This window comes from Lineus longissimus, chromosome 14 (assembly GCF_910592395.1).
Source record: "Lineus longissimus chromosome 14, tnLinLong1.2, whole genome shotgun sequence".
NCBI classification, from domain to species: domain Eukaryota; kingdom Metazoa; phylum Nemertea; class Pilidiophora; order Heteronemertea; family Lineidae; genus Lineus; species Lineus longissimus.
The window spans coordinates 16,593,634-16,608,770 of NC_088321.1; the positions used below are offsets into that span (position 1 = coordinate 16,593,634).

General features: G+C 46.5%; 1 protein-coding gene across 4 annotated transcripts in view; it reads left to right on the forward strand.

The window, feature by feature from the left end:
- Nucleotides 1-15,137, forward strand: part of LOC135498837 (colorectal mutant cancer protein-like) — a 32,208-nt gene that overhangs the window by 379 nt on the left and 16,692 nt on the right. For 2 of the 4 annotated variants that reach the window (XM_064789308.1, XM_064789309.1), the window contains exon 2: nucleotides 11,421-11,647. In XM_064789308.1, the coding sequence (XP_064645378.1) occupies nucleotides 11,421-11,647 (227 nt within the window). Of the gene's footprint in view, nucleotides 1-11,006; nucleotides 11,041-11,420; nucleotides 11,648-14,407; nucleotides 14,450-15,137 lie in introns of those variants that run through there. The other 2 variants (XM_064789310.1, XM_064789311.1) reach the window with 2 other exon arrangements.

Here is a 15,137-nt window from a genome sequence, read left to right on the forward strand (position 1 = left end):
CTTTGACATTTTGACAGAATCTACACAGTCAACTATCCTCAGAGATCCAGGTTTTGGATACAATACATTGATCAGCAGGGCAGTGTACATTCAACAAACATTGATGTATACGATTACAATGTTTCCACTTATTGAATATTGGTAGTGTATATGCTCTCGGGTGGCTTCTGCCTGGGGTTTTGCTTCACTGTCTTGGTTCTCTTTGGCGCCATTTATTATGTGTCTGCCACCGGCCTCTCCGTCCGTTGTCATCATGATCATTTTGAGTATCAATACAATTGTGATGTTGGGGACATATTTGGCGCATTGTGGCGCATAGCAGCATGTGCCCTGCACCATCCCTATTGATCAATCACAACCGATGACGAATGCATCCATTGACACTGTCCAGCAGATGACCCACGATAGACCGTTGCACTTGATTGGGAATAATGTTTACGAAGACGTCACGTCATGTGATGTTAAAACCGTCATAGCTGTAATGCATCGTGCATTGTACATGTTGTAAGGACATGCAGCTCTGACTCTGTTAATCAGTCTGTGTCCTATTGTTGGCGCCCCAATCAAGTCATGACTCTATAGCCATGATAGCGGGGGGGGGGGGGGGGGGCACTGGATAGTTGTACATGTTGTAAGGACACGCAGCTCTGACTCTGTTAATCAGTCTGTGTCCTATTGTTGGCGCCCCAATCAAGTCATGACTCTATAGCCATGATAGCGGGGGGGGGGGGGGGCACTGGATAGTTGTACATGTTGTAAGGACACGCAGCTCTGACTCTGTTAATCAGTCTGTGTCCTATTGTTGGCGCCCCAATCAAGTCATGACTCTATAGCCATGATAGCGGGGGGGGGGGGGGGGCACTGGATAGTTGTACATGTTGTAAGGACACGCAGCTCTGACTCTGTTAATCAGACCATCTGTGTCCTATTGTTGGCGCCCCAATCAAGTCATGACTCTATAGCCATGATAGCGGGGGGGGGGGGGGGGGGGCACTGGATAGTTGTACATGTTGTAAGGACACGCAGCTCTGACTCTGTTAATCAGTCTGTGTCCTATTGTTGGCGCCCCAATCAAGTCATGACTCTATAGCCATGATAGCAGGGGGGGGGCACTGGATAGTTGTACATGTTGTAAGGACACGCAGCTCTGACTCTGTTAATCAGACCGTCTGTGTCCTATTGTTGGCGCCCCAATCAAGTCATGACTCTATAGCCATGATAGCGGGGGGGGGGGGGGGGCACTGGATAGTTGTACATGTTGTAAGGACACGCAGCTCTTACTCTGTTAATCAGTCTGTGTCCTATTGTTGGCGCCCCAATCAAGTCATGACTCTAAAGCCATGATAGCAGGGGGGGGGGGCACTGGATAGTTGTACATGTTGTAAGGACACGCAGCTCTGACTCTGTTAATCAGACCGTCTGTGTCCTATTGTTGGCGCCCCAATCAAGTCATGACTCTATAGCCATGATAGCGGGGGGGGGGGGGGGCACTGGATAGTTGTACATGTTGTAAGGACACGCAGCTCTGACTCTGTTAATCAGACCGTCTGTGTCCTATTGTTGGCGCCCCAATCAAGTCATGACTCTATGATAGCAGGGGGGGGGGGCACTGGATAGTTGTACATGTTGTAAGGACACGCAGCTCTGACTCTGTTAATCAGACCGTCTGTGTCCTATTGTTGGCGCCCCAATCAAGTCATGACTCTATAGCCATGATAGCGGGGGGGGGGGGGGGCACTGGATAGTTGTACATGTTGTAAGGACACGCAGCTCTGACTCTGTTAATCAGACCGTCTGTGTCCTATTGTTGGCGCCCCAATCAAGTCATGACTCTATGATAGCAGGGGGGGGGGGGCACTGGATAGTTGTACATGTTGTAAGGACACGCAGCTCTGACTCTGTTAATCAGACCGTCTGTGTCCTATTGTTGGCGCCCCAATCAAGTCATGACTCTATAGCCATGATAGCAGGGGGGGGGGGGCACTGGATAGTTGTACATGTTATAAGGACACGCAGCTCTGACTCTGTTAATCAGACCGTCTGTGTCCTATTGTTGGCGCCCCAATCAAGTCATGACTCTATAGCCATGATAGCAGGGGGGGGCCACTGGATAGTTGTACATGTTGTAAGGACACGCAGCTCTGACTCTGTTAATCAGACCGTCTGTGTCCTATTGTTGGCGCCCCAATCAAGTCATGACTCTATAGCCATGATAGCAGGGGGGGGGGGGCACTGGATAGTTGTACATGTTGTAAGGACACGCAGCTCTGACTCTGTTAATCAGTCTGTGTCCTATTGTTGGCGCCCCAATCAAGTCATGACTCTATAGCCATGATAGCAGGGGGGGGGGGGGGCACTGGATAGTTGTACATGTTGTAAGGACACGCAGCTCTGACTCTGTTAATCAGACCGTCTGTGTCCTATTGTTGGCGCCCCAATCAAGTCATGACTCTATAGCCATGATAGCAGGGGGGGGGGGGCACTGGATAGTTGTACATGTTGTAAGGACACGCAGCTCTGACTCTGTTAATCAGACCGTCTGTGTCCTATTGTTGGCGCCCCAATCAAGTCATGACTCTATAGCCATGATAGCGGGGGGGGGGGGGGGGGTGGGCACTGGATAGTTGTACATGTTGTAAGGACACGCAGCTCTGACTCTGTTAATCAGTCTGTGTCCTATTGTTGGCGCCCCAATCAAGTCATGACTCTATAGCCATGATAGCGGGGGGGGGGGGCACTGGATAGTTGTACATGTTGTAAGGACACGCAGCTCTGACTCTGTTAATCAGACCGTCTGTGTCCTATTGTTGGCGCCCCAATCAAGTCATGACTCTATAGCCATGATAGCGGGGGGGGGGGGGGGGCACTGGATAGTTGTACATGTTGTAAGGACACGCAGCTCTGACTCTGTTAATCAGACCGTCTGTGTCCTATTGTTGGCGCCCCAATCAAGTCATGACTCTATAGCCATGATAGCAGGGGGGGGGGGGCACTGGATAGTTGTACATGTTGTAAGGACACGCAGCTCTGACTCTGTTAATCAGACCGTCTGTGTCCTATTGTTGGCGCCCCAATCAAGTCATGACTCTATAGCCATGATAGCAGGGGGGGGGGGGGCACTGGATAGTTGTACATGTTGTAAGGACACGCAGCTCTGACTCTGTTAATCAGACCGTCTGTGTCCTATTGTTGGCGCCCCAATCAAGTCATGACTCTATAGCCATGATAGCGGGGGGGGGGGGGGGGTGGGCACTGGATAGTTGTACATGTTGTAAGGACACGCAGCTCTGACTCTGTTAATCAGACCGTCTGTGTCCTATTGTTGGCGCCCCAATCAAGTCATGACTCTATAGCCATGATAGCAGGGGGGGGGGGCACTGGATAGTTGTACATGTTGTAAGGACACGCAGCTCTGACTCTGTTAATCAGACCGTCTGTGTCCTACTCCTATTCTTGGCGCCCAACTGTGCAGGACCTTTTGATTCATTTAAAATTGTCCTTTTACTAGAGAAATAAACAATCATTGTCCTTTGATCCTGATTGCACAATAACAAGCTCTAATCTGGAGGTCTTAATTGGGCTGTTTGTAACTGTGTCTTTGTTTAGTGAAAGAGGACAATACTGTGCATATTTCCCTGGTCTATGAAGGTCAAACCATTCTAAATTAAAGTTGGCTTGCCTGAAACATCTTGATGTCCTGGTGTGCTATTGCCCTTTCCAAAAGAGGTATAGTTTCGGTTTTGGGGTTTCAAGTCAATCCATGTTACTGTTAGTGTTATACAGTAGAACACGAGACTGACTAGTGCTAGTCCTCCTTGTACAATGTACTAGAGAGGTGTCTGTTACTGTTACTGTTATACAGTAGAACACGAGACTGACTAGTGCTAGTCCTCCTTGTACAATGTACTAGAGAGGTGTCTGAATGGGAAGAACCAATTGAGGACCAAAACTAGTTGCCTTGATCATGTTGACAGCAAGGATGATCTTTATATAGAGGTGTCCATGGAGGGATTCATATTGTCTGCAAGTCCTTGCATTACTTAAACTGGTTGTGGTTGGGACTTCTTTGTCATATGACTGACCTAACAAGTCTAAAATCCCCATCTTTCTGGCCGCACTTTGTTGTAGTCTTGGAGCCCTGTGTGTCGAGATACTTTCCTTAGTTTCCTGAGCCTTTCCGTAAGAACCAACAGTTTAACTGTCTGTATTGCTTTCCAGCAAACACTACAAAAAGTGCATTCAACAAAATAGCAAGAGAAAATAGAAACCATTTGGGACAGCCAATCCATCTTATCTGCCGACTATAAGGTTTCTTTACCTTTATAAATGTTCTCAAATAAAAAAACCTCAAACGCTTCGTTGGATTAAGGAAATTCCTGGTGCCACCTGTAGTCCATTGATCTAAATAATACGCGGCATGGAGCTTCGAGTGAATGTTGTTCAGGATCCAGTGTTGCATGTATACTTAGAAATATCCTGGAGTTTTAGCTTTTTTCATCGGCATAACTGGTCTAATCATGGGCCTCAGTGTTGCCAAAGCACTTCCAGTATTTCCAAAAACTGTATGATCCTATTCCAGTGCTGCCCCAGCCTGCTCCCAGTGGGATTCAACTTTCAGTGTTTCCAAGAGCTGAATGATTCTATTCCAGTGCTGCCCCAGCCTGCTCCCAGTGGGGATTCAACTTTCAGTGTTTCCAAGAACTGTATGATTCTATTCCAGTGCTGCCCCAGCCTGCTCCCAGTGGGGATTCAACTTTCAGTGTTTCCAAGAACTGTATGATTCTATTCCAGTGCTGCCCCAGCCTGCTCCCAGTGGGGATTCAACTTTCAGTGTTTCCAAGAACTGTATGATTCTATTCCAGTGCTGCCCCAGCCTGCTCCCAGTGGGGATTCAACTTTCAGTGTTTCCAAGAACTGTATGATTCTATTCCAGTGCTGCCCCAGCCTGCTCCCAGTGGGATTCAACTTACAGTGTTTCCAAGAGCTGAATGATTCTATTCCAGTGTTGCCCCAGCCTGCTCCCAGTGGGATTCCACTTTCAGTGTTTCCAAGAGCTGAATGATTCTATTCCAGTGCTGCCCAGTGGGATTCCACTTACAGTGTTTCCAAGAGCTTCTAAACCGTTGCAGGGCAGTGGGAATCCAAAGTTTCCCAGGATGCTGCGGTTCCAGTGTTGCCCGGTGAGATTTCAGTGTCTTCCAAAGCTCAGACACCGACTAACCATGATGGCTGAGGTGGACCTTAACACGCTTCCCAAGACAGTTTCCACAAGGACGTGACATGGACATGTCAAACATGGCAAAACCATACGAGCTGCAAAAACACATCATTATTTTTGATTTGGTCATAAAATATTGACTCTGAAAATCATAATAATGTCGTTTGTGTTGCATGGAATGACAATATTGCCAGAGGACATAACATTGTGTCTCTAACATGTCCGAGTTAATGGAATAGGAGAGGTTCTATTTGATCACAGGATGACTTTATGGGTTTGAAAAATGGCCAGGAGTTGCATTGAATCAGGCGAGTTTCTTGTTTAATATCATCGGGTGATATTATAATCCCACAGGCATCAAGTTCTCTGAATCCATTCCTGACCTCTGGGTATAGTCACATCATTCAAGTACCGTCCTGACCTCTGGGTATAGTCACATCATTCAAGTACCGTCCTGACCTCTGGGTATAGTCACATCATTCAAGTACCGTCCTGACCTCTGGGTATAGTCACATCATTCAAGTACCGTCCTGACCTCTGGGTATAGTCACATCATTCAAGTACCGTCCTGACCTCTGGGTATAGTCACATCATTCAAGTACCGTCCTGACCTCTGGGTATAGTCACATCATTCAAGTACCGTCCTGACCTCTGGGTATAGTCACATCATTCAAGTACCGTCCTGACCTCTGGGTATAGTCACATCATTCAAGTACCGTCCTGACCTCTGGGTATAGTCACATCATTCAAGTACCGTCCTGACCTCTGGGTATAGTCACATCATTCAAGTACCGTCTGAGACTGGGAAGTCTTGTACAGTTGTAATTATTGTAAAAGCGTGTTGTGTTTTATTCGGGTATCTGGTTTGGATTTTTGTCACAGCACTCACTGGCGTGATTTTAGGAGCAAACAATCTTCTAAACCAGAATTATTTCAACGACAACAAGGAGAAGGTGAAGGTACAACCCAGGTCTGATACCAAAAAGTCCACCTTATCCTTGAGGGTAAAAGCAAGCATGACTGTTGCAGTGGGATGATTGAATGCTTGAATGTATCAGTTTGCCTTGAATCCCCCAAGCATTGAATGATCCACTCAGGAGGTGTTTGACACCCGAGATGAAAACATGAAAGTATGCATGAATACCTCATCATGTTGCGATGCGAGTATTATGGAGACCTATTCACCGACTGTTAGTGTTAGCTCCCTGTTACTCATGGTCGCTAGCCATGAGTCACTCATCATTTATAGTAAACACGGTAATGATTTCTGCCACATCAGCTTGGAATCCAGATCGATCCTTGTACTTTAGGAGATGGGACGGCTAGATTTGTTATAGCTAGTCTTGATAGCGTTGTGATGATATTTTAATTCAACGTAAAATATTGAAAGGTTTGGACTCTCATTCTGAATGTGCATGCGACTTGTAGTCCATCAGACTGTCCAGACTGCTTCCTGTGTCTTCTTGGCTAAAAGATGCAAGGTGTTTGCCTTCACTTTAGAGTAATCAGGGTCAGACACAGCTATGGGGGAGGGGGGAGCCAAGCCACCCAACTCACTCAGCAATATGTCTGTCATGCAGAATTCTGCAGGTTTGTTCACTCGTATAGGCTGAATGAGTAACGGAGGTGTTTGCCGCTCCAGGCTCCATGACCAGAAGGCTCACACTCTCAGTCTCAGACTGAGACTATGAGAGGGTCTTTGGAATCTAACCAGCGAGATCTGGATCCCTTTGTCCCTGATATGTGTCACATGGCAGAAACCCTGGTGAACACATTCGGAAAGCTAACAGGTTGGAATTGTTCCGTATGTTAACACAACTCATCTCTTGGGTCTCATTTAGTCGGAATCCATAATCATTTGGACGCACTTCGTAACATCGGCAGTGGATTGATCGCATGGGAATTGGATGCCATGTTATGGAGATTTATGGCGTTCATTTGACGCAGTTGTTGAAGCGGTCAAGCTCGTTTCCGAGATTTACTTTCTTTTTAGCTCACCTCTTAGCAGAGGTGAGCTTATCCCATACCGTGGCGTCCGTCGTGCGTCGTCGTCGTCGTCGTCGTCGTCGTCGTCGTCGTCGTCGTCGTCGTCGTCGTCGTCGTCGTCGTCGTCGTCGGCGTCGTCGTCGTCGTCGTCGTCGTCCGTCGTCCGTTAGCAGGGCACGTTTCGTAACTGTTAGAGCTATTGAGTTGAAACTTGGTACACATGTACCCTTATGTAATGACACCTGGGAGACCAAGTTTCGGTCCGATTCGTTTCATGGTTTGGCCACCAGGGGGCCAAACGTTAAAAGTGAAAATATGCAATATCTCCCTCAATAGTAGTCGGGAAATTTTGAAAAAAATATGGTAGGTACTTCTAGCAAAGGTGCATCATATATCCTCCGGGTTTTTGATTTGACCTCCTTTTCAAGGTCACAGAGGTCAAATGGTGTAAATTGGCCGTTAGGATGTAACGATGGCACGTTTCTAAACTGCAATGACTATTGATACCAAATTTGGTACACATTTACCCCTTAGTCAGCTGATCTCAGGGACCGAAGTTTGGTCCAATATGATTCACCACTTGACCACCAGGGGGCAAAATCCAAAAACCTTAAAAATGTGATTATTCCTTAACTTCTTGCCCGATTGCCACCAATTTGATATCATGGGTACATCTAACCACCATACAGTATATGTCACACAGGTTTTTAATTTGACCTTCTTGTCAAGGTCACAGAGGTCAAATGGCGTAAATTCGCCGTCAGGCCGTAACAATGGCACGTTTCTTAACTGCAATGACTATTGATCACAAATTAAGTACACATGTACCCCTTGGTCAGGTGATCTCAGGTACCGAAGTTTGGTGCGATCTGATTTGCCGTTTGGCCTCCAGGGAGGGGGCCAAATCCTAAATTCTTCAAAATGCCATTATTCCTAGTAATGACTTGCCCGATTGGCACCAATTTTATATCATAGGTACATCTAATTCTAACAACCATTCAATGTGTCACCCGGGTCTTCTTTGATTTGACCTACTTTTCAAGGTCACAGAGGTCGAATGTACTGTAAATTGGCCATTTTGGGGAAATTGTAATTGCTTGGACCTACATCAAACCTAACACTACATGACACAAGACCATGCTCTTTATCCATCTTTCCTCCACATGAGGTGAGCACAATGGCCCTGGCCATTTCATTTTGCCTATTTATGGCACGATGGTACGATTGAGAAATCACAATTAAAGTGATTGGTAGGCTCATGAGACTGAGAGTGCATTCCATAAGGTTCACCGAAATGAATCATGATAGAACGTTGTGATGGTCATCGCACCATGGCAGTCATGGCAGCAATCTTTGAGAAAGCGAGTCAGTTGTTTTCCTCAGCGATCTGTGGTCTACCTTCACATTTCGAATGGGATGTCATCTCATGCGTTGAAATCAATCTGATGATGCGGTGATTGACAGGGCGTGGTTGAGTGGTCGAGTCAGTTGAGAATGTTGGCATGATTTCTCAATCAGTCGATGCTGTGCCAACAGTTACAGTAGCGAGATCTCATTCATGTTTCATCGCATCATCAACTTCAAAGAGTTTGAAATGAATATTTGGCCAATTCTCTGAGTTGATTGATTATAGTTGTTCATGTTGTCAATCAGGCCTGTCAGGTGAGACCATGGTTCACTGAAATAATCAATCAAATAACATGATTTCTTAATATCCTCCCTGAATGGCAGGAACAGTTCAAGCAACTTTGAAAACACAGAGTGCTGTCTCAATGGAAATGGCAGTCTTCTGTTACGTCGGTTAAGCTGATACAGAATCGGGGAATTGTATTCCAACTTCTGCCAGTGATGGCGCTGATGTGGAATCCTTGCAGGATCATTCTGGATGTCTGCTGTCTACCCCCTGTCCTCAGCAGGTCAGACTCGGCCCATCTCAACATTGATTGCACTGCTACTCACACCCATTGATTTCCTCAGCAGGTCAGACTCAGCCCATCTCAACATTGATTGCACTGCTACTCACACCCATTGATTTCCTCAGCAGGTCAGACTCGGCCCATCTCAACATTGATTGCACTGCTACTCACACCCATTGATTTCCTCAGCAGGTCAGACTCGGCCCATCTCCACATTGATTGCACTGCTACTCACACCCATTGATTTCCTCAGCAGGACAGACTCAGCCCATCTCAACATTGATTGCACTGCTACTCACACCCATTGATTTCCTCAGCAGGACAGACTCGGCCCATCTCAACATTGATTGCACTGCTACTCACACCCATTGATTTCCTCAGCAGGTCAGACTCGGCCCATCTCCACATTGATTGCACTGCTACTCACACCCATTGATTTCCTCAGCAGGACAGACTCAGCCCATCTCAACATTGATTGCACTGCTACTCACACCCATTGATTTCCTCAGCAGGTCAGACTCGGCCCATCTCTACATTGATTGCACTGCTACTCACACCCATTGATTTCCTCAGCAGGACAGACTCAGCCCATCTCTACATTGATTGCACTGCTACTCACACCCATTGATTTCCTCAGCAGGTCAGACTCAGCCCATCTCTACATTGATTGCACTGCTACTCACACCCATTGATTTCCTCAGCAGGTCAGACTCGGCCCATCTCTACATTGATTGCACTGCTACTCACACCCATTGATTTCCTCAGCAGGACAGACTCAGCCCATCTCTACATTGATTGCACTGCTACTCACACCCATTGATTTCCTCAGCAGGTCAGACTCAGCCCATCTCTACATTGATTGCACTGCTACTCACACCCATTGATTTCCTCAGCAGGTCAGACTCAGCCCATCTCTACATTGATTGCACTGCTACTCACACCCATTGATTTCCTCAGCAGGTCAGGCTCGGCCCATCTCTACATTGATTGCACTGCTACTCACACCCATTGATTTCCTCAGCAGGTCAGGCTCGGCCCATCTCTACATTGATTGCACTGCTACTCACACCCATTGATTTCCTCAGCAGGTCAGGCTCGGCCCATCTCTACATTGATTGCACTGCTACTCACACCCATTGATTTCCTCAGCAGGTCAGACTCGGCCCATCTCTACATTGATTGCACTGCTACTCACACCCATTGATTTCCTCAGCAGGTCAGACTCGGCCCATCTCTACATTGATTGCACTGCTACTCACACCCATTGATTTCCTCAGCAGGTCAGACTCGGCCCATCTCTACATTGATTGCACTGCTACTCACACCCATTGATTTCCTCAGCAGGTCAGGCTCGGCCCATCTCTACATTGATTGCACTGCTACTCACACCCATTGATTTCCACCGAGATGCCAGGGGCGACGAACAGGTCATGACAACAGTGTCTGTGCGTCTACAATTCTTATCACAATAGAGGTCACATGACCAGCTGCTCTGATTCTGTCGATTATTGATTTCTTGCTAGAAACGTGGAGTTTGATTGACAGGTCTGATTACAGTGATGAGTTGTAACAATGTATGTTAATCCTGGTGAAGTGTTTAATGGATGAATATCGTGTGACACGTGTGATACACATGTGATGATTCTCTACCTTGGTGAGAGAGTGACAGGCACAAGAGAATTATGAACATTTGATATTTCAGAAGTTTTGGCTAATAGCAAAAGTAACAAGGTATTTGGTTGCAACAGTACTGGACTGATGGCACACGAAGTGAGAAGGTCGCGATCAGACTTTGATCAGACTTTGTGATGAGCCATGTACCATGCTTCTGGCCGAGGACAGAGTCTTTAGCCCAATATAAACCCTATTGACACCTAACTGTCCTCTCCATACTTGCTCCTCATGTGGCTGATACTCAAGGTAAGACAACCCTGACCACCTTGTGGGCTATCAATCATGTGTATAACAACCGCCCCGCCCCGCCCCGCCCTGACCTGAGGTTCTGATCTAGAGTTATGACGTTATCTTATCTGTTTGCAGTGAGGACCTGTTGCTCATGTGCCAGCCCCCCCCCCCTGACCTGAGGTTCTGATCTAGAGTTATGACGTTATCTTATCTGTTTGCAGTGAGGACCTGTTGCTCATGTGCCAGCCCCCCCCCCCCCCCCCCGACCTGAGGTTCTGATCTAGAGTTATGACGTTATCTTATCTGTTTGCAGTGAGGACCTGTTGCTCATGTGCCCCCCCCCCCTGACCTGAGGTTCTGATCTAGAGTAATGACGTTATCTTATCTGTTTGCAGTGAGGACCTGTTGCTCATGTGCCAGCGCCTCAACATGGAGGATGCAGTGGAGGAGCTACGTCACCAACTCGGCATGGGACCGCAGGGCATGATATCATTTGAACAGTTCATCCGTTGCCGGAGGAAACTGGTCCAGGAGATTGAGCAAGTCAAGTCGTGTCAGATGGATGAGATGCAGGGCACACAACAACTGATGTCATGGCCGAATAGCAGCGACAATAGTCTCGGTGAGTCGGGCCTACTCAATCTGTATTCGTCTGATAAGAATTTTTGAAGATCTAACACTGGTGGTAACTTTCGAGTGAGAACTGTACATGATCGACTGCAGACAGAAAAGATATCCTGGATTGAAGGTTTTGACGAAAAAACAACAATCATGTAATTGGCATTCAGGTAGCCTGCTGGTGATGAAGATCGGTTCAGTTGTCTGTTGTTCAACCAGGTGGCACAATGAGTACTTCCTCTGACTTTTCTGAATGTTTTCACTCAACTTTCATATCCAGCCACCTACCGAGTCTAGGCTCCACTCCAGGTTGCCTTCAACAGGAAATCTCATTGGCAATGCAGTACAGCTGATTCTGTTCCAGATTTTTGCTGTTAAGAGCCGACCGATTCATTGGCAGAAAGCCTCCTCTTTCAAGGAGGCTTTCTGACTCCCATCGAATTCCCGTCACTGATCCATACGGCTACTTCGTTGTCGGTGAGGATCAACTGATGTGTGGCAATGCTGGCCTTGACCTTGGCTGCACGCAGCCCATTTGAGGGCAAAGTGGGGTTGGTCTAGGACACAGACTGATGTCCAAAGTGGACAGCCCAACAACATCACCACTGGACTCTGATAGTGTACATCACTACTGGGCTCTGATAGCGTAGATCACTACTGGGCTCTGATAGCTTACATCACTACTGGGCTCTGATAGCTTACATCACTACTGGGCTCTGATAGCTTACATCACTACTGGGCTCTGATAGCGTACATCACTACTGGGCTCTGATAGCTTACATCACTACTGGGCTCTGATAGCTTACATCACTACTGGGCTCTGATAGCTTACATCACTACTGGGCTCTGATAGCTTACATCACTACTGGGCTCTGATAGCTTACATCACTACTGGGCTCTGATAGCTTACATCACTACTGGGCTCTGATAGCGTACATCACTACTGGGCTCTGATAGCTTACATCACTACTGGGCTCTGATAGCTTACATCACTACTGGGCTCTGATAGCGTACATCACTACTGGGCTCTGATATGAGTGATAGCATACATCACTACTGGGCTCTGATAGCGTACATCACTACTGGGCTCTGATAGTGATACAAGATGTGGTTTTAACAAGACCTGATCCTCCTCATGAGATGTCCACCTACAAATATTTCCCCAATAAAGGTTTTTCTCTCATGGACAAATGTGTGCATGGAATAGCGCCTGGCTACTTGTCAAGCCTGGTCAATATCTATAGGCCAGGAAGAGACATTCGGTCGGCTGATGACAATAGACTAGTACTTCCAAGGGCCCGGAGCAAATATGGGGAGCGCTGCTTCTCATTCTCCGCAGCTGTTTTGTGGAATAGGCTCCCTTTTGAGGTCCGGCAGGCAAAGAGCCTTGCATCATTTCAAACGATGCTCAAGACCCATCTTTTTTCGATTGTAATTTTGTTATAAATATTGTGAAAGCGCCTTTGAACGTATTTAATCCGAAAAGGGCGCTTAAATTTAGATATGGTATATACATACATACATACATGGACAGAGGTGACATTGCCCTGAGAACTGTTAGACCCCCTAAACAACAACCCAAACAAATGTCCCTCAGAGGCTGTGAGTGTAATGTTAATCTGTGAGTAGACATCTAGAACCTGCATGAATGTACTATGTTTTGTATGGTGAATGGAGTGTTGGAGGTAGAAACTAATGAAGTATTGCTGATCTCCCTAGGTGGAAAGCCACTGGAAGGAAATACACTCATTGGTTTGATTGAAACTTGAAATCCAATCCTGAGCTCACATGAACACGTCATTCAGTCAGTGTTTCTTTTGCTAGCCATTAATGACTGGGAAACCTGTGTAGAGTGTTGAAGTGCTGAGTGCTGGGTGCAAATCTAAAACACTGCTCTATAGATGACCTGTATGACGTCATGTCTGACAGCCTCACGCAGGGAGCCACATGGCATGTGACGTTTGATCCCAGCTAGGTTTATAATGGCCACCGACTACTCATGAGAAGCCCCCCCCCAAACACACATGCACTGATTGTATCTAATACCCCCCCCCAACACACATGCACTGATTGTATCTAATACCCCCCCAACACACTTGCAGACTTTGGACAGTTTGTTCATCTTCCACCTGGGAGATGTTTGTTTGCTTCTCGGCATCAATTAATTGTGAAAATAATCATCCGTTTCAAAGGATGGCGCCAGTCTTGAATTTGGTGTGATTTGAGATGCTGACAAAAATCAAAGTCCAGTTGAGTAGTTTGTGTGCCTGACTGACCGGAAACCATGAGAGTTCAAGGGGAAGGTGTGAAGTCAAGAGTTTCAATTCAGCATTCCTCACCAGGCATTCTTTGAAGTTCTGAGCTGAACTTTTGAATCATTTCACTGAATTCAATAGGCTTCAATGGCCGTATTACTGGTCATGTTAATGGCCAGTCAGGGTGAGGCATGTGAGCATGCTAAGAAATCTCTTCACACAACAACTTGGTTGTGAATTATGCGTTGCCTCAACTGCTGTAACAGCCTCAGTAGGCCCACTGTGTAGTGATCCATCAAATGACCTCCTTCCCCCTGCTCCAAAGTCTGCTGGTTTGAGTCAGTGGAAGTTGATGATGTGTTTCAAGGGATGTAGGATGTGAGTAGAGGTTGGAACATCCACAAGACTGGAGCAAAAAATACCGCCTACAATCGACATGATTCGCAAAAGGTGAAATATGTTCTTTCTAATCTGTTTCAACATGGTGGTTTCAGTGGAGGATGTGTGATTTTGATGGATTGAAAAAGTTCAGAATTCTTTGTGGATAAAAAGTGAGTTGTGTTTGGTGATTCGCTGTTTATTTAATGATGCGAGGTGTTGACTTAAACGAGTCTGATTGATTGGTCTGACTACTACGGATTACATGACTTTGATCGATTGATCTCTTTTGATATTCTTGGCTAAATAAGAAACGTTTTGATGTGAAATATGTGGGTTCGGTACTGATTGATGACTGATCAGGTAAGACATGCAACTATGGTTGAAATTAGCAAAGAGTTTGGGATTAGTTAAGAAGCAAGGACACTTTTCTTACCCTGAGTAATTCTGTGTCCCCGAGTATGTCCCCTGTAGGAAAATACATTAGTTGGGTGTGAGACATCCCCCCCCCCCCCAGGACTTGACTGGTTTCCTGGACACATGAATACTAATCATATTCATTTCACAAGTGGGCGATTGTGGAAGCGATAACAGTTATGGTTTGAATACTAACTTCCCAACGCTTCCTGACGCATGATTCACATGGGTTGGGGTCTCTTTTTATGCCCAACACTGTTTGGTTCAGACGTAATAAGATGGTGTGGTATAATTGGAAAGTTCAAAGATTGGTCCTACATGGAGGAAGCCAGCCCGCATCGTGACTCCCAATGTCTTTATTCATACAGCATGAATGGGGAACCCCAAGGGTATTGAACTGTTTGAGCATGTCCTGGCTGTCAACACCTGTTTTGAACCTAAAAG